The 23776-nt window shown below is 39.5% G+C and overlaps 1 protein-coding gene across 1 annotated transcript in view; it reads right to left on the bottom strand.

Moving 5' to 3' along the window:
- kiaa1109 (KIAA1109 ortholog) overlaps positions 1 to 23776 on the bottom strand; it is a 433631-nt gene that overhangs the window by 178368 nt on the left and 231487 nt on the right. Inside the window, exons 35-41 of the mRNA XM_048608993.1 lie at positions 22990 to 23110; positions 17980 to 18126; positions 15923 to 16050; positions 14919 to 15121; positions 9659 to 9856; positions 3315 to 3526; positions 1114 to 1265 (exon numbers count right to left, since the gene is read on the bottom strand). Coding sequence (XP_048464950.1) covers positions 1114 to 1265; positions 3315 to 3526; positions 9659 to 9856; positions 14919 to 15121; positions 15923 to 16050; positions 17980 to 18126; positions 22990 to 23110 — 1161 coding nt within the window. The remainder of the gene's footprint in view (positions 1 to 1113; positions 1266 to 3314; positions 3527 to 9658; positions 9857 to 14918; positions 15122 to 15922; positions 16051 to 17979; positions 18127 to 22989; positions 23111 to 23776) is intronic.

Below are 23776 nucleotides of genomic sequence, written 5' to 3'. Positions count from 1 at the left end.
CAAAAGGTCTGGTTGGAAACCACTGAGGTCATTTTAGAGAGTATTTGAAGGTAATTAATTTTACTGTATTGCAAATGCAGAGGCAGGGAGGCTGATTTGATTCAACTGTCTGTTTTTCCGTGTCGTAACAACAGTTTAAGTAAGAGTAATTGTCCTTGTGCAAATGGCTATCTTTAATTTTATGTGGGATGTGGGCTTTGCTGGCTGGGCCAGCATTTCTTGCCCATCCCAAGTTGCCCTTGAGAAGGTGGTGGTGAGCTGCCTTCTTGAACGCTGCATTCCTCGTGCTGTGGGTTGACCCACAATGCTATTAGAGAGGGAATTCCAGGATTTTGACCCAGCGACAGTGAAGGAACGGCGATATATTTCCAAGTCAGGATGGTGAGTGACTTGGAGGGGAACTTGGCAGTGGTGGTGTTCCCATATATCTGCTGCCCTTGGCCTTCTAGATGGAAGTAGTGGTGGGTTTGGAAGGTGCTGGATGAGGATCTTTGGTGAATTTCTGCAGTGCATCTTATAGGTAGTACACACTGCTGCTGCTGAGCGTCGGTGGTGGAGGGAGTGCATGCTTGTGGATGTAGTGCCAATCAAGCAGGCTGCTTTGTCCTGGATGGTGTCAAGCTTCTTGAGTGTTGTTGGGGCTGCACGCATCCAGGCAAGTGGGGAGTATTCCATCACACTCCCGACTTGTGCCTTGTAGATGGTGGACAGGCTTTGAGGAGGCAGGAGATGAGTTACTCGCTGCAGTATTCCCAGCTTCTGGCCTGCTCTTGTAGCCACTGTGTTTATGTGGTGAGCCCAGTTCAGTTTCCAGTCAACGGTAACCCCCAGGATGTTGATAGTGGGGGATTCAGTGACGGTAATGCCATTGAATGTCAAGGGGCGGTGGTTAGATTGTCACTTATTGGTGATGGTCACAGCCTGGCATTTGTGTGGCGCGAATGTCACTTGCCACTTGTCAGCCCAAGCCTGGATATTGTCCAGATCTTGTTGTATGTGATTAAATATGAGCAAATATTTCAGCTTTAATATTAATGAAGGCTATTTAAAGACACAGAAACCTTCTGTTGATCTATGAAAGGTATTTCCATAAATACACTGAAAGACAGTTACCTGGAATAAGTCTGGACACATGAATGTAAATTGGTTGGTGCAGCAAAACTAAACCAAATTTCGCTAATCGTAAGTTTCATGCTGCTGGAATCTGGTGGTGGTGGCATCAGAGGAAGATCCTTTTTAAGATCATCAGACTCTACCCCTTCATCCTAAACAAAATCATTTTAAAACAAAAAGAATGTTTAAAAAGTCATTTTATATTATGACCATTTTTGTACAAGCTCAGACATGATATTTTAAAGATACTGATAAATTAGCAGCTTCATAATAAGGTTTCTCAGCTAATACAATGTAATCACATATCACTTGATTGGATTCAACCGGTCCTGTAAACTTGGCACTAACCTCGCCCAAATTTGGCAAACAAATTAAAATACAAAGAAAGAAAAAGCATACCAAAAGTACTACAAAACTCTACTATCAGGATCTGAGCTGCCATAGAATCAAAAAACTGGATGGCGTGGTCACTTTCCCTACTCTTCTCCGGTGAGTTTTGCTCCAAAATTAAACTTGTGAACTAATTTCAAAATTAATTTTATAGCATGCTGTACAGTTGAATATAGAAAAATCAGAATACTATTTGATTAGTGATACTAAATTCTTTGCTGTGAAGCTAAAAATGCAATTTTAAAGTAAGTAGTCTGCATGGGTTTCCTCCAGTTTCCTCGCATTGTCCAAAGATGTGCAGGCTAGATGGATTGACCATGCTAAATTGTCCGTAGTGTTCAGGGATGTGTAGATTAGGTGGGTTATAGGGGGATGGGTCTGGGTGGGATGCTCAGAGTCGGTGTGGACTTGTTGGGCCGAAGGGCTCGTTTCCACACTGTAGGGATTCTAAGATTCTAAGATGAAAGCATGACAGTAGTTGGGACTTTCTATGCTTGAGTAGCTCAACTGGAATTTCATTTTGCTTGGTGTTTTATTGCTAGTCTATGTTCTATATCTAGCTTAAGTATGTTGGAAAGCTGCAAGTGAAGTGTCAAGTGCAAACTGGGTAATGTCAGTTTCATTGGAGGAAAGTTCAAAGCTCTTTTCAACCCAGAATCACTTTCACGGAATATTTCACCATTTGTTGATTTTAAGATAAGCAATTTTGCTGACGAACTTAATACCATCATTTACAACACAGATTTTCACTGTCACAGTTTAAATTTCTAGAAAAACAGAATGCTGCATGTGTTGGAAATCTGAAATAACAGAAATTGTTGGAGCAATAATATTCAGCAGAACCTGTGGAGTAAAAAAAGAAGTAATGTTTCAAGTCTGAGTGTTTTATTCCACCAATTTCTGTTCTTACTTTAGATTTCTTAACACTGGATAAGGCTATGTCTATTTGCAATGTATATGCCTGTTTTTGGCATGTCTGTCTTGGTTAAAGATGCCACCTGAGAACAGGAGGTCTCAAAGCAGTTACAGCTTACATATTTTCCGAATGTTGCTGCTGCTATTTCACAAATGATTGAACTTAGCGACTTCAAAGCTTCATTAATATCAATAGTGGCATTTCAAGATAAGCCTTTAGGGGATAGCAATTAATCAAATGCCAACGTGACGTGCTGGCATCATCTTTTGCACTGGGGAGGTGATGTGTGCTGGACTGTCAGCCATTTTGCTGCAAGAGGAGGGCTGGGCAATTCACATCTGCTGGTGATAATCTATTCAAGATGATGCCAATAGACAAACTAGATTTCTGTTCTAAGGAAGGGTCACTGGACCTAAAACGTTACCTCTGCTTTCTTTCCACAGATACTGCCAGACTTGCTGAGTTTTTTCCATCAATTTCTAATTTTGTTTGATTTCTAGCACCCATAGTTCTTTGGTTTTTGTTCAGGAAATACTGTTGCAGTTTCAGACACGAGTTCTAAATTTACAAAATTTTGTGCAAAGAAGATGTTTACACTAAGAGGGGAATCTTGAACTCAGGGACATAGTTATTATATAAGGGACATTCACTTGGCTGCCAGTATCTAAGATGCAGGTCATTATAGTCCAGTTAAGGTCCATAATTATGTTCTCAGAATCAAAGATCGAAATACTTGCAAATAGATTCATAATGTATTGTGAACTGGTATAGGTTCTTCTGAGTGACAGATACAGACCTGATATAATCAAAAATTAAAACCACTGGCAGTTTAAACATTATTACATTTTAATAAAATTTATAATGCATTTATCAAGTGATGTTAATTTTTTTTTACCTGATCATCTGATGCTGAATTCCCATTGATACCTGAAGTTGGACTCCTTTCATCACGAGGGAGATTATCTTCTGATACATCAGTGCTATAGCCACTGCCAGTTGGAGAACCAGTAGAATCTCCTGATTTTAGCAGTCCATTCCTTTCCACTGTATTTGATTTCCCCAGAACACCCGAAACATTGTACAAAATAGCTCCTGACTGTCTTCCTCCTAAGAATCCAAGCAGAGTAACAATAGTTGACATTACGTACATTCCAACCATTTATCAGATGTGTCACGCAAGTATTATTATTTAATGAAGAGGTGTTTTTGTAATCAATTTTCCCATTTCTAATGTATTTCACTCCTTTCTTTTGTAACAGCTCCTTGATCACCCTCAAAAATGCAAAGCAATGACTCAACGGCTAGCAGTGAAGAAGAACTTTCTCAGCGTGCCACCCCCAAGACATAATAAAATTCATCATAACTCAGTAACTGATGAGGAGCACAAGCCTATAGCCAAGCAATGTGTGATTCAGTTGCTGAGCTTTTGGCTCACTATAAATGGAAAGAAAGATTATCTACACAGGACCACCTTCAGCCCTTCTGGCATAAGGCACATGTAAATTTTAATTCCTGCAAAAGCAAAATGCAAGAAAAAACTCTCTCCCACCACCCAACCTGACCCACAGTGATTTTGATATTAGTACAAAATGACATTATATAGACTTATGCAGACCACAGGCCATTAGGGTACCAAAGTTTCAAAAAATGAGGCCCTTTTGACCAACAATGTGTTTATGCAATATATTGAACAAGCCAAAATGAACTAAAAGTCTTCACTAGTACGTTACAAAGCAAAATTTAGCAGTCTATTTAACATTAGACAATTTTAAAACTGAAAATAAGAGCTAGATCAAAGAAGCAGGTTTTAAGGAGCATCTAGAGGAGATAAGAAAGGTCGAGAGACAGGAATTCATAGGAAGGGTATACCAGTGGTTAGGGCCTTGACAGCTGAAGGCACAAACACCAACAGTGGAGCAAATAAAACTGGGTGGACCACGGCACCAGAAGTTGAAGAGTGCAGAAATCTCGGACAACTGTAGAGGTGGAGGAAATTATCTGTTTTCGAGATAACTGATAGCAATGGTGACAATTTTTCAGTCTAAGCTTGAGGTTGCTTAACCAGAAGTCAATTGGGAAAGTGATGCATAGTAAAAGGATAAGCAGGACCTGGTGCTAATAGGACATACGGAGCACAACACTCAAACACACTGAGCGGCAGACAAATTCACTCCCAAAATGCTAAGGAAAATTCAATCATGGGGGAGGGGGGGTAACAAACCGGAGAAACGTCTGCTGGACGGTGTTTCGGACCTAGAATCACGAATGAGTTGCTGCTTCGATCACTCAGTAGCCGCAGAGACCAGGATGTGCAAGGGGAAACTTCAAAAGGGAATCAGAAGAACAAAGAGGCTATGGAAGAACAATATCAGACAAAATAAAGCAAAACCCTCAATTATTTTACAAGGGCATTAAGGATAAAAGGATAACTGGGGAAAGCATTAGGCCCATTACGGACCACACAGTGCCTTGAGCAGGAGGACTTAGTTAGGGTTCCAAATGAATTACTCAGAAGGTAAGTGATAACAAGGAAAAGAGACTGCCAGGCCAAAGTTGGGGCAGACAGAGATAAGACTGGGCCTGGGGAGAAATGAGGCTACAGAAGTTGGAGAGAGGCTACAACAATGGATAATTTAAGACTGACCTGTTTTATTCCATAAGGGTTTGCATTATGTGTTACCATATATCCAAGTGCCTCAAATTACTTGAGGCGCAATGACTGTATTATAGATAAACATGCAACTATTTAGCAGTCTGTAGAAAATGTGTTTATAGTGATGGATTTTTGTGTATACAAGTGCAGCCAGTTATTTAAAAAAATACTTCTTACGCTAACTTCTCACTGCTGTCTTGTCCCAATTTAATTACCGTGGTGGCTAGGAAATTAATGTTTTCCTTGTATTTTGTGACTTTAAGACTCATGGAATGGTGATATTTATTGAGCTTATTGCTGAATTTTTAAATTTTGCTTCTGTGTTAGCCCAAATATTCCATACGTCAATGCAAACACTGAAGATAACGTTACTACTTGAATATATCACCTCTTAGGGAGTTAGTGAGAATTAAAAAGGAGCATTTGAAAACAAAAACGTCGCTGAAGAAAATCTCAAGAAGAAAGCTTGAGAAATGAAGAAAACGTGGACCCTCAGTGCAGCGGCATTTTGGATTCCTTCAGTTATCTTTTCTGATCGTGTACCTTTCATGCATGAGAACATCGCTGGTAAGGCCAGGATTCATTGCCCATTCCTTAATGACCTTGAGATGACGATGATCCCTCTTCTTGATTTACTGAAATCCATCTAGTGCAGATAAACCTTTAGTGCTGGTAGGAGGGATTTCCACTCATCAGCAGTGAAGAAATGGAAACACACAGTTCCAAGAGGGTGGTGTGGTTTAGAAAATAAATTGTAGCTGGTGCTGTTCTCATGCAGATACTAGAGGCTAAAGGTTTGGGAGGTGCTGTCGAAGAAGTCTTTGTGAATTGTTATGGTACACACTACTGACTCTGTGAGGTGGTCATGGAGGTATGAATTCTTGAAATGGTGGATGAGATGCCAATTAAGCAGGCTGCTTTGACTGGATGATGTCAGGCTTCTTGAGTTCCCTTAATCCTGGAAAACTTCCAGCAGATTTGAAAATCACAAATGTAATACTTCTATTCAAGAAAGCAGAAGCACAGAAAGGAGGAAACTATAGGCCAGTTGGCTGAACATTTATCAGGAAAATGATAGAATCTGTTATTAAAAAGATAATGGTAGGAAAGTAGAAAATCACAGCACAATCAGGAAAGGATTGACTAACTAACAGTAAACATAGTTGGAAAAATGGGTCATTTTTCAAGATGGCAAACTGTAACTAGTAGAGTGCTGGTCATATTCATGATTTAGATGCAGGTATTTTTGTCAACCTATTCAGGGAGGTGAGCTTCGCTGGCTCAGCTTTAATTGTCCATCGATAGCTGCCCTTGAAAAGGTGATGCTGAGCTGCCTTCTTAAACCACTGCAGTCCATTTGGTAAAGATTGACCCACAATGTCATTATAAAGGAAGTTCCAGGATTTTTACATAAAAACATAAGAAATAGGAGCAGCAGGAGGGAAGGAGGCCATCAGGTCCATCGAGCCTGCTCCACCATTCAATAAAGATCATGGCTGATATTTTTGTGGCCTCAGCTCCACTTACCCACCCACTCACCATAACCCTTAATTCCTTTACTGGTCAAAAATCTATCTTTGCCTTAAAAACATTCAAGAAAGTAATGTCAACTGCATCACTGGGCAGGGAATTCCACTGATTCACAACCCTTTGGGTGAAGAAGTTCTTCCTCGAATCAGTCCTAAATCTGCTCCCTCTTATTTTGAGGTTACACCCCCTAGTTCTAGTGTCACCTGCCAGTGGAAACAACCTCCCTGCTTTGGCAACGGCCTAGTGGTATTATCGCTGGACTGTTAATCCAGAGACCCAGAAAATGTTCTGGGGACCTGTGTTCGAATCCTGCCATGGCACATGGTGGCACTTGAATTAAAAAAAAAATCTAATGATGACCATGAACCCATTGCCAATTGTCAGAAAAACCCATCTGGTTCACTCATGTCCTTTAGGGAAGGAAACTGCCATCCTTACCTGGTCTGGCCTACATGTGACTCCAGACTCACAGCAATGTGGCTAACTCTTAATTTCCCTCTGGACAATAAATGCTACCTGGCCAGTGACACCCTCTTCCTGTGAATGAATAAATTAAAAAAATCTTATCTATTCCCCTCATAATTTTATATGTTTCCATACAATCCACCCCGAACATTGTTCTAAATTCCAATGAATATAGTCCCAGTCTATTCAATCTCTTCTCGTGAGGCAATCCTCTCAATGCCGGAATCAACCTTGTGAATTTCTTCTGCACCCTCTCCAGTACCAGTATATTCTTTCTCAAGTAAGGAGACCAAGCAAAAATTTTACCCAGCAACAATGAAGGAATGGCAGCGATAGGTCTCCAAGTCAAGATGGTAAGTGGCTTGGAGTGGAACTTGCATGTTAACATTGCTCCCACGTGTACGTGCTGTTGCTTTCCTTAGTAGTAGCGGATTTGGGTTCAGAAAGTGATGTCTAGGGAGCACCTGTGAATTTTTGCAGCGCATTTTGCTTCTACTGTGTGCCAGCAGCAGAGGGAGTGAATGTTTGTGAATGTGGCGCTAATTAAGTGGACTGCTTTGGATAGTGGATAGTGTCAAGCTTTTTGAGTGTTGTTGGAGCTACACACATCCAGACAAGTGGGGTGTATTCCATCACGCTCCCAACTTGTGGACAGACTTCAGGAAGTCAGGAGGTGATTTGCCCACTGCAATCCCAGCTTCTGACCTGCCTTGGGAGGCACAGTATTCATGTGGCTTGCCCAGTTCAGTTTCTGCTCCATGATAACTCCCAGGATGGTGACAATGAGGGATTCAGCAATGGAATTGCCATTGAATGCCAAGGCATGATGGATAGATTCTTATTAGTGATGGTCAATACATAGCATTTGTGTGGCACAGATGTTACTTGCAACTTACCAGCTAAGCGTGGACGTTATCCAGGACTTGTTGCATATGAACATGGACTGCTTCAGTATCTGAGGTGTCAAAATTGCTGCTAAATATTTGGCAATCATCAATGAACTGACCTAATGATCAAGGGAAGATCACTGAGAAGCAGCTGAAGATGACGGAGCCTTTGACTGAGGAATTCTTGCATAGATGTCCTAGAGTCGAGATGACTGAACTCCAACAACCACAGCCATCTTCTTTTCTGCTAGTTATGATTCCAACCCCAGCAGATTCTTTTCCCCAATTCCCATTGACTCTATTTTCGCTACGGTTCCTTGATGCCACACTCCATCAAATGTGGCCTTGCTACCAAATACAGTCACTCTCACCTCCCCTTTGGAATTCAGTTTTTGCCTATGTTTGAGTCTGTAAGAAGGACAGGAGCTCACGGACCTGGTGGAACTCAACTGATCGTCAATTGGTTTATTGCCAAGCAAGTGCAGCTTGATAACGTTGTCGATAACCCCTTGCATCACTTTACGGATTTCCAAGAGTATAGCGATGGGGTGGCAAATCAATTGGATCTGTTCTATTTGTGCACAGGACATACTTAGTCAAGTTTCCGCACTGCCAATGTTGTAGCTATACTGGAACAGCTTAGCGCAGGGGAGGTCTAGAGCACTAATCTCCAATGCCATCACTGGAATGTTGTCAGAGCCCATAGGCTTTGCAATTTCCAGTGCCTTCAGTCATTTCCACCACCCATCACAACTACATGTTGCAATATTGCAGAGTCTGATCCGTTGGTTGTTGAACCACATAGTTCTGAGCAAATGGCAGACATTTGCTGATTATACAAAAAGTGGCAGGAAGGCAAGTTTTAAGGAGTACAGAGTTTGCAAAGGGTTATAAATAGATTAAATGAGTTGACAAGAAATTGGCAGATAGTGTATGTTTTGGGGAAATGAGAGTTTATCCACTTTGAAAGGAATAGAATAATATTTAAATGGACTCAAGAGTACAGAAGGATCCAGATGTCCTTTGTTCATCAATCACAATATAGTAAGTAATTAGGAAAGAAAATGGAATGTTGGTCTTTCTTGCACAAGGGATAGGGTATGAAAGTCTTGCTATTATTTACCTTTGCAGCATAAGGCACTAGTGAGATCACCTCTAGAATGCTGCGTATAGTTTTGATCTCCTTATTTAAGGAGTAATATATTTGCATTGGAGGCAGTTCAAAAAGGTTGCTTCTTGGAATGCAGCATTGCACTTGGAAGGCAAGTTTGAGCAGGCTTTTATCTATTGGAGTTTAGAAGAATAAGAGGTGATTTTATTGAAACATACAATTCTGAGGGGAATTTCAGACAGTGTTTCCCTCACTGGGCTACGTAGTACTAGGGAGAACCAATCAAAATATGAAGTCTTCCGATTAAGATAGAGACAAGATGGAATACCTTCTCTCTGAAGGATTATTAATCCTCATGAATTTTTATCCCAGCAAGCAATGTTTTTTGGAGGGGGGGGGGTGAAACGAACATATCAGCAATGATACTGGTGGATGCCAGATAAGTCTCAAGTGACAAAATGGTCCACTCCTGGTCTTACTTCCTATGTTGTTAAACAATCTCATTGACAGCAAGTGAGATAGCATAGTGTGGCTACATGCAAGAACTAACACATTTGTTGTGAATACACAGAAATGAAAGAAAAAAAATCTACCTTTTATGGTTAAGTTTTCAATGCCACACTCAAACATGATCCATCCCCACTTTTCCATATTCTGTGGCGTTTTGGTTGTGTCTATAGTTTTAAGTGGTTCAGTTTCATCCATGAAAGTAAAATCTTCCAGTTCCTCCAACGTGAAAAGAACTTTTGACTTCTCAAAAGGGATTGCAGTAATAGAACAAATACCTAAATCTAAATGAAAGCATTAAAATCAATACTAGGATTCTTATTCTTAAATTTTATCAGAATAATTTTAATATGCAGCAGGCCATTTAGCTCTGTAGATTTAAGTTTTATATGGCACTTTTCTGAATGATCAAAACATAAATTTTGAACAGGATTACTTCTGTGCAAAAGTTCTGTAAATAATATTAAAATACTCTTCTATCCATTACATATGGGATATATCCATTCCTTCAATTCTGCTCTTTGGTGCATTCATGATTTAAATTGCTCCACCACTGGCCATCATGGCTTTAGCAATTTAGGCCCAAAGCTTTGGAATTCCCTCCCTGTACCTTGTGCCCTCCCCACACTGTCTTCTTCCTGACACTTTTGAGTAGATACATTCAAGAAGGAAACAGGAAGAGCAGAGGGCCAACATGTTCCAATAAAGACCAAAGACTGGGACCACTGAATCCTGGATATCAAGGGATATACAGGTTTGCATAAAGAGAAAAATGGAGATTTTTGGTAGATACCTAGAGCACAAAACAGCAGAATCACCAGAGGGCATAATATGCTAGGGGAAACTTAAAAAGGGAAGCAGAAGAACAAAAAGAGGCCACAAAAGAATAATGGCAGACAAAATAAAGGAAAATCCTAAGTTATTTTCCAAGTACATAAAGAATAAAAGGATCCCTAGATAAAGCATAGGCCCATTAAGGGTCACAGTGCATTGAGCAAGAGGATGTACCCAAGAGTTCTAAATGAATACCTTGTGTTGGTGTTCACTAGCAAGAGGAACATTTTGAATATAGAAGTCTGGGAGAATAGAAGTGCAGACAGTGATGATGTCCTGAATGATTTGGCAGGCTTAAAAGTAGATAAATCTCCAGAGTCAGATGAAATGTACCCCATTCGATTAAGTGAGGCAAGGGAGGACACAGCAGGGACACTGTCAATAATTTTTAACCCGCAGGGTAGGTGCTAAAGACAATACGATATAGCTATTTAAGTAGAAAACAAGGGATAAACCAGGAAGATACCTAACCTCAGTGGTGGGGTAACTTTTGGAAGCAATTATAGAATTATAGAATCCCTACAGTGTAAAAGCAGACTGTTCAGCCCACTGATTCCACACCAACCCTCTGAATAGCATCCTATCCAGACATACCGCCTTTCTTATTCTGTAACCCTTCATTCCCCATGGCTAATACTCCTAATCTACACACCCCTGGGCACTATGGGCAATTTGGCATGGCCAATCCACTTAACCTGCATATCTTTGGACTATGGGAGGAAACTGGAGTGCCCAGAGGAAACCCATGCAGATGTGGCTCTTAGGAACAGACTTAAATTTGTGTTTGGAGAGGCAGGGATTAATTAAGAGCAGTCAGCATGGTTTCAATAAGGGGAGGCTTACAGGAAATTAGCATAAAAATCTTTTCGCTCAGACAGTGGCATGAACCTAGAACTCACTGCCTGTAAGGGTGGTAGAGACAGAAATCCTCATTACATTTAAGAAGTATTTGAGATGTACACTTGTGATGCCAAGGCATAAAAGGCTATGGGTCAAGTAAAACATGGTTAGAATAGTTAGATGGTTGTTTCTCAGTGGCGCAGATTTGAAGGGCCACATGGCCTGTTTCAGTACTGTAAACCTCCATGACTGTAAAACTCTTTAAAACCTATTAATTTCAACCAAATTTTTGATTTTATGATCTAATATTTTCTTCTATGGCCTGGTGGCCAATTTTGTTTGGTAAAAGTTCAGTGAAGTGCCTTAGGATTGTCTACCACATTAAAGGTGATACTCAAATGCAACATAGTTGTTTCAACATTGCAATAACACTAAGAAAAGGATTTAAGGTTGAAAAGCATGGATGATACTCCAGCCTTGATCTCTAATGGTTTTCATTTTGAGCACACAGGTATGTTTAACCTTCCAAAAGCTGCTATCTAACTTGCAAATTCAAATATGCTAAACAAGGTCTCATATTATGCTCTTTCTAAAAACAAACCACCCACTTCATCTGCTGTTGTGCTCAGTAACATTTTTGACCATTTTGCTGTCAGCAGTCTCTGTTTTATCATTTGACTATTTATTTTACATCAACAAGATCTATACAAAAATCTTTGCTACTTGTACCAAGAACAATAACTGCATGCTTTAGCAATTAGCAGCTAGAGAGTTTCTGAAGGAAACTAAAAATATGATTTAATGTTCAACCAACAAGTATCAATCTTATCAAAATTGAATTTTTCAAAAAGGTTTCTCGTTAGTGGTTGTGTCATCCATGACATTAACAGCAATGGAATTATCCCTAGAGGTCTTCTCAATATTTATCCTTCAAATGAACAACGCAAAAAACAGATTTGTCATATTGCTGTTTGCAGGAAATTGCTGAGCACATGTGAGCTGCTACAATAGTAACTACGATGCCAAAAAGTATTCATTGATTGTAAAGTGACTTAACACCATAGATGTCTGTGAAAGGCAATTTATAAATACAAGAGTTTTTTCTTCCCTTTATGACTGACGAAATAATTACTTGAAATAAAATTGTATTTTGTAGTGGATTTACAAGTCAGTATCAGTCGTATTTTCTTCTCACATCCTTACACTATTGCCATCAGTAATTTTCCAAAGATTGCAACTTGCTCGATCTTGCCAGTTTTTGCCCCCTCTTAGCTAAGACGCTGAACCAAGTGGCCATTCTTCATGCACAAGTTCAGGAAATGAGATTTTCAAAAATTCATTTACAGATATGAGCAAATCCAGTTAGGCCAACATGGATTAACCATTCCTAATTGCCCTCAAGATAATGGTGGTGAGCTGCCTTCTTGAATTGCTGCAATTCTTGGGGCATAATGATATCTGCAATGCAGTTACAAAGGGAGTTCCAAGATTTCAACACAGCAATAGGAAAGGAACATGGTTTAAAATCAGAAAAATTTGTGGCTTGGAGGGGAACGTGCAGATGGTGTTCCCACACATCTACTGCCTGTATCCTTCTAGGTGGCAGAGGTCGCAAATTTGAAATGTACTGTTGGAATAGCCTCAGGAGTAACTGCAGTGCATCTTATAGCTAGTACACACTGTGCCAGACAAAGGGGAAGTGGTTTATTTAATGTCTGGATTTTTAGAAAGTACTCTAAAGTGCCATATAAAAGTTTAGCATACAAGATAGGAGCTCACAGAATTCAGGGCAATGTATTAGCGTGAATTGAGGATTGGTTAACATACAGAAGGACAAATTACATTCCTAGTGGACTGCCACAAAGATCAGTCCTGGGGCTTTAGTTATTTATTATTTATGTTAATGACTTGGGGGAGGGGTAGGAGTGCAATGTATCAAAATTTGCTGACTACACAAAAATAGGTGTGTGGGCATGTTGTGATGAGGAAGTAGGGAATCTGCAAGGGGACACAGGTAAGGCCGAGTCAGTGTGCGAAAACATGGTAGATAATATTTAATGTAGGAAAGTGAACGATTCATGCACTTCAGTAGGAATAATCAAAAGGCAGACTTAAATGGAGAGATATTCCCAAAAAAAACCTGCAGTACAGAAGGATCTGTGTGTTCTTGTGCATGAAACACAAAACATTGGCAAGCAGGTAATTCAGAAGTCAAATGAAATTGTGTCCTTTAATGCTAGGGAGTTAAGAGTTTAAAATTCATCTTGTTGCAACACTGCAGGGTCCTGGTGAAGCCGCACCCGGAGGACGGTGTCCAGTTTTGGTCCCCTTGTTAAAAAAGGGTAAACTGGCATTGGACGCAATTCAAAGAGATTCAGTAGGCTGATTCCTGGGATGGAGGGTTTGAATGATCAAGATAAGCTATATGGGTAAGGCCTTTCTTCATGAGAGTTTGGAAGTATGAGGAGTGGTCTTATAAGTCATACAGCCATAGAGATGTACAGCATGGAAACAGTCCCTTTGGTCCAACTTGTTAATGCCAACCAGATATTCTACATTAATCTAGTCCCATTTGCCAGCATTTGGCCCATATCTCTCTAAACCCTTCTTTTCCATATACCCATCCCGAAGCCTTTCATATGTTGTAACTTTAGCCTCCAGAACCTCCTCTGATAGCTCATTCCGCACACGCATCACCCTCTGTGTGAAAAGGTTGCCCTTTAGGTCCCTTTTAAGTCCTTTCCTCCTCAGCTTAAACCTATGCTCTCTCCTTTTGGACTCCACTACCCTGGGGAAAAGACCATGACTTTTCACCCTGTCCATGTCCCTAATGATTTTATAAAGTTCAATAAGGTCACCCCTCATCCTCCGATGCTCCAAGGAAAATAGCCTCAGCCTATTCAGCTTCTCCTTATAGCTCCAATCCTCCAACCCTGGCAAAATCCTTGTAAATCATTTCTGGACCCTTTCAAGTTTCACAACATCCTTCCTGTAGCAGGGAGACCAGAATTGAATGCCGTATTCCAAAAGTGGCCTAACTGATGATCTTATTGAAACATACAAGACTCTGAGGAGGTTTGAAAGCGTAGATGTAGAGATGCAGTTCCAGTAGTGAGGGAATCTCTAACCAGAGGACACAGTTAGAGAATAAGGAGGCACTCACTTAAAACTGAAATGCAAAAGTACTTCTTCTCCCAGAGGCGCGAATGTCTGGAATTCTCCACACCAGAGAGTTGTGGAGGCTAGATACTGAAATTATTTAAAAAAAGAGATACACAGATTTTTGAAATATTGGAGCATCGAGGAGAATGAAAATCTAGAAAGAAGTTGAGGCTTGTGGCAAAATCAGCCGTAATCTCATTCAATGGTGGGACAGGCTCAAGGGGCTCAATGGCCGACATCTACTTCTATTTCTTATGGTCTCAGGTTAGCAACTTCAATGTTTCTTTCATTGGCTATGAATAATTACCAACTGATACCTTTCAACAATTAACTAGATTACTACAAACACTGCCAAAAGTAATCTTAAAACACAGACAAGAATATAATGCAGTCCAAGTTTGTTTTTTTAAAAATTTACATTATTAGTACAGTAATAAATAGACATTTACCTTTTGAAACTGAAACTAAGGATAAATAGGAGTCATTACGATTATCTGTTAGCAATCTTACCTGTAGTATTAAGACCTCGTAACTGACCATGTATGCGATGGACATTGAGCTTGGCTGCCAACTCTTTTCCCCTCTCCGCTCCAGAATTTGACCTCAAGGAGCCAGAGGACTGTGGCTGCATCTTACTAGCATTTATATACTTATCAAACACAACAGATGCTTTGCCTGCATCAGGGTTGTTGCTTCCATCTTCTACTATACCCCTATCAACAACAGTTGTACAAGTCAAAATTCAGACTAATTAAGAACGCAACATTCATGACATATGTAATTCCAGCTCAAATAGGAAATGTCCTCCTAAACGAAGATAAACCATGTTTTAAAATATAATGCACTGCATCCAAATTATTTTTCCAGATCTCAATAAGCTATTGATCCTTGTGAGCTCACCTTTTAGCCAATTAAGGAGAAAGTTTTCTTTACTAACATGTCAAAAGTCATGCATAATTGAATTGCGAAGTGAAAATCCACCATAGTTTCAAATGAAATCAGTTTAAAACAATCTATCTCATAGCAAACTAATTTTTACTTCAGTAACAAAAGCAATTCACTAAATTTTAATCAAACTTAATGAACCGTAACACCCACGCAATATAAATTTATTTCAAAAATGGATACGTTCTCCCTTCAATATGTTTTGCTTATACAGTAATCCACGAGATCACTTCAAAATATAGCAAGTTAATACAATGAACTACCTTACCAAAACTGATCATTCTATAGCAGGATGATTAGTACTAGTTTGAAATATTTACAAAATAGTAAAGCTTTCAAGAAATGTATCAGATATTAAGAATCTTCAAGATAAAATTTACACCCTTAAAACCACATGCCACAAGGACAGCATTCTGAAACTTGAAGCAGTCTTTTTTTTAAAAATGGGATTGTAATGCACTATAAACACTCACAGCAGTAAGCAACAAATTTACTGGTGCAACTGGCAGTAATTATGTACTCTTTAGACTTAAAACCATGCCACCTAAATCAAAGTTTTATTAATTTACCTGTTCATCAGAATCTGTGTTGAAATTCTGTCAAAACACAGTGCAACCAGAGAAACCTGAGTAACATTTTTGCTTGTACTGAACATTGGAGGTTTTTCCACTGATGCTTGCAAAAGACATAAATTCACCTGTAGGTTTTCAAAAAGAAGCCTATTAAAGGTACTTGGTATTATAGATTCTTAAAGATTTTTAAAAAGAGATATGAGAGACACTGACCATGAAGAACTAATCGTCCATCCCTAGCTGCCACATGTTATGAATTAACCACATAATGTGAGACTAGATCACACCAAGTTAGGAATACCAGCTTTCTTCCATACAAAACACAAATTGGATTTTTCCAATCATCATCTTGGCTGATTTATCTGGTACCAGCCCACAAACGATCAGATCCAATTTTCCATCTCACCATGATCTCTGCCTTGCCAATCCAATAATGTAATCACAGTGTCATTAAACTACACAAACCATTTTAACCTACGGCATAAATAATGATAATTTTGTAATGGAAAGCCAAAAGGTTATCAGGTCTACAAGTTCTTCACACCCAAACACAAGCAGTGGATACACAAAAGGGGCTGGGAGAATGATAAATCATCAATGACTTGTAGAAAGAGTTGTCAAATTGGGTCCCTATCTCATCATGAAATTGCAATGCTAGGGAAGGGCTTCAGCTAAAACTGCTTTTTGAAAGGAATGATGTATGAACAGCCATTTTGAATTTTTTTTCTAAACAACACTTCACTACCTACACTCCACCAGCTCGACTGCCAAACCAGCATCTTCCTCCCAATGCTAGGACAGTGCTTGATGCATAGTATATACCCTACAGCCCTTCAACCCTTAATACCATTTGAGCATATGGCCATGCCACTCCTACTACATCAGGCAAAGGTACCAAAAAAATTAAATGTAGATTTTACTGTATAAGCACAAAAATCAATCATTAAAATCTTTGGCCGTTGACTAATTAGTGAGTTTAACATAATTATGCACAAGTGCAAATAGCATATGCACGTGTCAAGTTATTTGCCCACAAGCAATTGCAAATTTTCTTCAGGATACTCACATTGCACAATTTTATTACCGACAATTTGTTCACATATACCAAACGTTAAAATCTAAAATGACTACTAAAGATCATTATAAAATTTCTACACACATTTCTAGGGCCAACTCCTCACTTGGGTTTGGGAGAATGCGAACTGCAAACTTTTGCAGCTCAGAAATTGTGACTTCACAAGCCATTTATGAATTTTACACCTGGAGTGGGATATGCAGTGCCGTTTATGAGCTGTGCCACAGGACATGAGGAGTATGAAGAGGCAGTGTATAAAGGATTCCTAAACATCAACCTTCATCTCCCATACGTCCTACTCACGCTCTCATGCCAGTTCATGTAACTTCCAATCACCCATACTACCTCTATACATCCTCCATACACCTTCTGATTATCCCTGTCACCTCATTGCTCTCCAGATATATCTCATACACACACATCCAGTATGGACTACATACAATACATAGTTGCCAGTTAAAATAAACCAAAAATGTTTTGCATTCCTTAGATGTTTTTGTTCCACAGCGCCAAATCTGCTTACCCAAAGTGGCCCACTAGGCACTCGCATTCTACACCTGGCTCCAAGACAGTAAGTTGGGCTTCTTATCCATTTAAAATTTGAGAATAGGTTGACGATGATTCAACCCCAAGACCACTAAAAGGTCCAAGACATCTACAAACCTCTCCCAATAAAAAGAAAAAGCCTCCAGATCATTGATGCTACCGCAAGGAAAACTCTTGTTATGCATAAGTGTGACCTCAGGGAGGGCAGGTATGTATTTTATATACTCGGTATTCCTGAACCACAAAATGGCAGAGTTATGATTTCAGAGGAAGATCAGATATCACCCCAACACAATTAAGCCTGACCACTCATACTCAAACCCACTTCCATATCCAGACTTAAGTTCAGCTCCTTACTTCAAAAAATTTGAGCGATAATCGATATATATAGTGTTCAAAAGGAACATAAATTTGGATGATCGCACGTTAATACCTTTGGTATGGAAACATTAGCTTGAAGACCCTTTATCTTCACACTATCTTGTTTATTTGCTGCATTTGCCTGTGTCTGGCCAGTCTTGGTCATACCAGCTGCACCATTTTCCATTTTGGAAACTCGACCTTCGTGTCTTGAAGTTGTCTACCAAAAGAATGGTTGCTCAATAAGTAATCAAATTATGAAGTCTAAATTAGTTTACTTTACCAATAACTACAATTAACAGATAAAAATAAACAATTATAATTATATAAAGGTGACTTCTGCTTTTAATCTCTCCTGAGAAAAATCCAGCTGGCTTTTCCCACTTGTTTTGTATTCAGAGCTTGAGATTTTTGAGACAATTAAGTTCACATCTCCATAGATACACGTTAAGGATATGTAATTCCTGTGAAAGTCCAATAAAGCAGAAAGTGCCATTGAACAGGTTGCCATTATCATGGATATCCTCCCATCTATGCAAGATGATTGACTTGGAAAAAATCCATTGTGAAGGGGTAGTTTCTGGTGGCCCAGTTTTGCAGATGGTTGAAGAGACCAATCCAAGAGAAACTGCAAGTATTACTGTAGGCTTTTTTGATGTTGGGGCTGTTGCCAAGCCACTGTAACCACTGGCTGTCATGACGGTGTACAGTGACTCACAGATTATGTCACTATCCGAGATTGGCTAGTGACTCCCAGACGCAAAATCTTCATGTCACGTAAGGAAGTATCTTTGAAACTGAGTATTTTGCATCTTGTTGCCTTCTGCCTCCAGCTACCTCACTATACCAGAAATCCATAGATATAGAAACATGGAAATAAGAACAGGAGAAGACTGTTCGGCCCTTCAAGCCTACTCTGCCATTCAAGACAATAAATGGCTTATCATCCAACTCAGTATCCTATTTGTGCTTTCTCCCCTTACCCATTGATCCTTTAGTCCTAAGAACTATATCTAATGCCTGCTGAAAATATTCAATATTTTGGCCTCAACTGCTTTCTATGGCAGACAATTGCACAGACACTAAGTGAAAACCTTTCTTCTCACCTCAGTCCGAAATGACCAACCCCGTGACCCCAGCCCTGGACTCCCATTTATCAGGAACATACTTCCTGCATTGACTGTAGTCCTGTTACAATTTTACAGGTTTCTCTGAGATCTCCCCCATTCTTCTCAACTCCAGTGAACATATATTCCTAACCAATCCATTCTCTTTTCGTAGATCAGTCCTGCCATCCTAAGAATCAGCCTAGTAAACCTTTGTTGCGTTCCCTCAACAGCCAGAACATCCTTTCTCAGACAAGGAAACCAAAACTACACCCAATACTCCACACAATGTGTGGTCTCACCAAAGCCCTGTCCAATTGCAGCAAGACATCCTTATTCTTGGACTTGAATCCTCTCACTATGAAAACCAACATACCATTTGCTTTCTTTACCACATGCTGCACCTGCCTGCTTACTTTCGGTGATTAGTATACAAGGGCACCCAGGTCTTGGTACACATCCCCATTTTCCAACCATCACTTAGGTAATAATCTGCCGTCCTGTTTATTGATACTAAAATGGAAAACCTCACAATTATCCATACTTCATCTGCCTTGCATTTTCCCGATCATTCAACTTGTCCAAATCACAGTGAAACATAATGCGTCACCAGAAATGAGGCTGAAAGTTGAATGTGATACACTAGAACTTGAGCATGACTGAATAAATACATTTTTTTAAAAACTTTTCAGTTTGAAATCGTCAGGACAATCGCTAGAAACACCAAAGCAAAAGGGAAACTACATTTATACTGTACAGGAGAGTGCTGATTGTTTGGAAGTAGACTCTGCTTGGTAGAGGTGTTGTCATGGAGAATACACCAGTTAACGATAATGGATATTTAATTAGCTTTGTTTAAATTTTAAACCAGGCAGATTGACATTGCTTGGTCAAGACACTGCTTTGCAAAGTGAACCATAAAATGGTTGTCAACTACTTTCATGTTGAAATCGGCAGTGCGTATATTTTCTATCTGCAAAGAGCAACACCTTGCATATTAATATATGCAGCTTCCATTACATGCAAGTGTGCCACATGTGAGCCTGACTCACAATCTTAAATTGGTTGTCAGTGTAACTTTCATTGCACTCAAAATTATTTAACAAATGATGTCCAATTGCAGAAACTGATGTAAGACACTGTGTTATGAGTTTACTAACTCAAGTCAACATAGATAACAGCCATTCTCTGTTTCATTTCTCAGGACAATGTCTTAGCCAAAGTCAACCTGTCTGGTTTAAAATATGGGCAAAGCTTGCTAGCTCAAAGTTTTGGCAAAGATCTGTAGCTTGGGTTGTGGGTGAGGTTGTTGACTTGCTCGCCAAGCTGGCTTGTTCTCGTTCAGACGTTTTGTCACCATGCCAGGTGACATCATCAGTGGAGCCTCCGATAAAGCGGTGTTATTCTACTCAGCTTGGAATTTGTACTGTTTGGTGCATTATGGCGAGTAGTGTCATTTCGGTTTTGTTCTGTATGGGTTTGTATGTGGGGTCCAATTCTGTGTTTGTTGATTGCATTACGGGTGGAGAACCATGCCTCTAGGAATTGCCGTACGTGTCAATGTTTGGCTTGGGCTACTATGGTTACCTTGTCCCAGTTAAACTGATGGTCTTCATTGTCTGAGTGTACCGATATTAAGGAGAGTTCGTCGTGCGTTTTGTTGCTAGTTGATGTTCATGTATTCTGATGGCTAGTTTCCTTCCCATTTGTCCGATGTAATGTTTGTGGCAATTGTTGCATGGTATTTTGTAAACCATGTTAGTGCTGCATGTTGTGGATGGTGTCTTTAATCCATCTGAGTGTTTGTCGTAGAGTGGCTGTGGGCTTGTGGGCCACCATGATTCCTAGTGGTCTTAGGAGTCTTGTTGTCAATTCCAGTATGTTCTTGATGCATGGCAGTGTGGCCAATGTGTTAGGGCGTACTGTGTCTTCCTGTTGTTGTCTGTTTAGTGTGGATGAAGTTGCAGGGATATCCGTTTATAGCGAGGATTTTGTATAGGTACTCTTCCTCTTTCCTGCGTAGTTCCGGGGTGTTGCAGTGTGTCCTGGCCCAGTTAAATAGTGTCCTAATGCAGCTTTGTTTGTGAGCGTTGGGGTGGTTGCTGTGGAAGTTGAGGATTTGATCAGTATGGGTTGCATTTCTGTATAGTGAGGTTTGGAACTCCCCATTGGTCATACGCTGAACTTTAACATCCAGAAATGGAAGGTGATAGTTGTTTTCTTCTTCCCTTGTGAATTTAATCCCTGCAAATACACTGTTGATGAGTTGGCTTAACTGGGACAAGGTAACTATAGCAGCCCAAGCCAAACATAAACACGCACGGGAAGTCCTAGAGGTATGGTTCTCCACCCGTAATGCAATCAACAAACACAAATATACAAACCCATACAGATCACAACCGGAAATGACACTACTCACCATAACAGACCAAACAGTATAAATTCCTAGCAGAGTAGAATAACACTGCTTCATCGGAGAGGCCACTGATGATGTCACCTAGCATGGTGTCAAAATGTCTGAATGAGAACAAGCCAGCTCGGCAAGCAAGTCAACAACCTCAAAGCTTGCAAGTTAAACGTCTGCCATTATTAACTGGTGCATTCTTTATGGCAATGCCTCTACCAATGACAGTCAACCTTCAAACGGCAAACTTGTCCTGTAAGGAATCAGTTTGGTAAACTTTTGCTGACTCCCTCTACGGCAAATACGTGTGTTCTTAGGTTACGATCTTACCAGATTTGGGAGATTTCAGGGCTGAAGAAAGGCTGGTAAAATTTTTGGACAGTTCTCTTTGGAACAGAAAAAATTAAGAGATGTCTGAATAGAATATTTGAGGGTAATGTGAACGGATGACAATATATAGAGAAATACGGTACCCTCTGGAAAATGAATTTATAAACTTTGTTTATTGACCCAAAGATCAAACGGGAGATGAGGGGAAGTTTATCACTCTCAGAATTGTCAGGATCTGGAATACACTACCTGGAAGGGTAGTTGATCCTAACGCCATTAATAACGTTGAAAGGGAATTTGGCAGATACTTGAAGATAAGAAACTCACAAATAAACAGTAAAAAGCTAGAGATGTGGGACTACGTACAACCACTCTTTCAAAAAGCAGTTACTGATCTGACTGGTCAAATGGCTTCCTCCTGTGCTGTAGGGCTCTTATGATTCTATCACTTTGATTAAAGCTTTATTAAAAAACTAGATTAAACAGCATCTTATGAAAGAAAGCAGGGAGACAGGAGGGATCCAGGGAAGACATAACAGAGCTTAAGACCTATAACATGATTGCCATTGGCAAGGTAACTAAAAATCAGGTTTATAACGGGCAAAATTTGGAGGAAGGCAAAGATATTGGAGGGTTGTCGGACTGGAGGAGATTAATTAAGTTAGAAAGAGGAGAAGTCTTGAAGAGATTTAAAAACTACAGATGAGAATTTTGAAACCAATGCACTCTTGAATCAGGAGCCAATATAAATCAGAAGGAACGAATGCAACTTGTTGCACGTTTAGATAAGGCAACGTACTTTTAAATAAAATTCAAGTAGGCTGGAAGATGGGAGTCTGGTCAGGAGAGCATTGAGAAGTCAAATCAAGGGGTAACGGGTTTCAAGATGAATTCACTAATGGATGAGGTGAGATGAGGCAAAGTAAGGCAATGATACAGAAGTGGAAGTCAGTTATCTTGATAATAGAATGAATATGTCGTTAGAAACTCATTTGGGGTCAAATACAAATGCAGCGTTCAGGAAAAAAAAAGTGTTCTGTGTCAAAGTTTTACTACATGTGTTGAAAATGGTTGAAATTATCAAGAAGAGCAGTTAACAACCAGAAGTGCTTAGACTGAGCAAATATAACACATTGATCAGTTATGTTCTTACAAGAAACAATTCAGCAGTTTTGAGAGATGCAGTAAGGGAACACTACATCCCATCTCTTATTATCGTCCCCAAATTCCAAACTGATCTTACCAATTCTGAACTGGCTGACTTGCTGTTCAGATATGCCTCCTTCAGCACTTTAGCATGCAGATCATCCACAATCGCAGCAGGATGCCAAATGCTAGAAAAGTGAACCATTGCTTCAAAATATCTAGAAATGAGAATAATCAGTTATTAGTTTCTCAGATGGAAAGAGTATGTACAACAGACTGAATAAATAAGACTGGAATGCCAATGCCATTTTGTCAGGTCAACAAATTGTTTTTGTGTAAATTCATTATGAAAGTTTACAAGAGCCTGAACAACCCACATTGTCTTGACATAGTAGGTTACATAAAATGAGTAATATCCTCCTCAGTAAAAGATAAACATCCACATATACCAGACAGTGCTTCCACATGTAGGATGACATTGACAGGAGGCCGAAGTCACTTCGGGATTTTTTAAACTTTAAATGTTAATATGTTAGTAAATAATTCTGTCAGCTCCATTGAACCAGTGATTTTGTATGATAGATGAAGAAGCTACCTTTATTACATGTGAAATTAAATTCATGTGAAAGAATTAGGAAAGCTATTACTGAAGAATCTTAGTATAAATATTTAAAATATGAAATTTAAGATTGATACAACTATTTTCTTTAATTAATTACTTGCTAGACATTGCAAAAATTTTTGCATGTAGAGAGCTACAAATATTAAAGTTATTAAAAGATCAGAATGAATCAAAGACGTTACAAATAACTGTGAATCTGAAAGTGTGTGCAAGTGTTCAATTTTTTAGTTGGATGTGGAATTTAAAAAAAATATAAAAAGGT

This window comes from Rhincodon typus, chromosome 1, assembly GCF_021869965.1.
Source record: "Rhincodon typus isolate 14 chromosome 1, sRhiTyp1.1, whole genome shotgun sequence".
NCBI classification, from domain to species: Eukaryota; Metazoa; Chordata; class Chondrichthyes; order Orectolobiformes; family Rhincodontidae; genus Rhincodon; species Rhincodon typus.
Note: the sequence above shows the minus strand (reverse complement) of the source record. Positions and strands in the feature narration are given on the sequence as shown.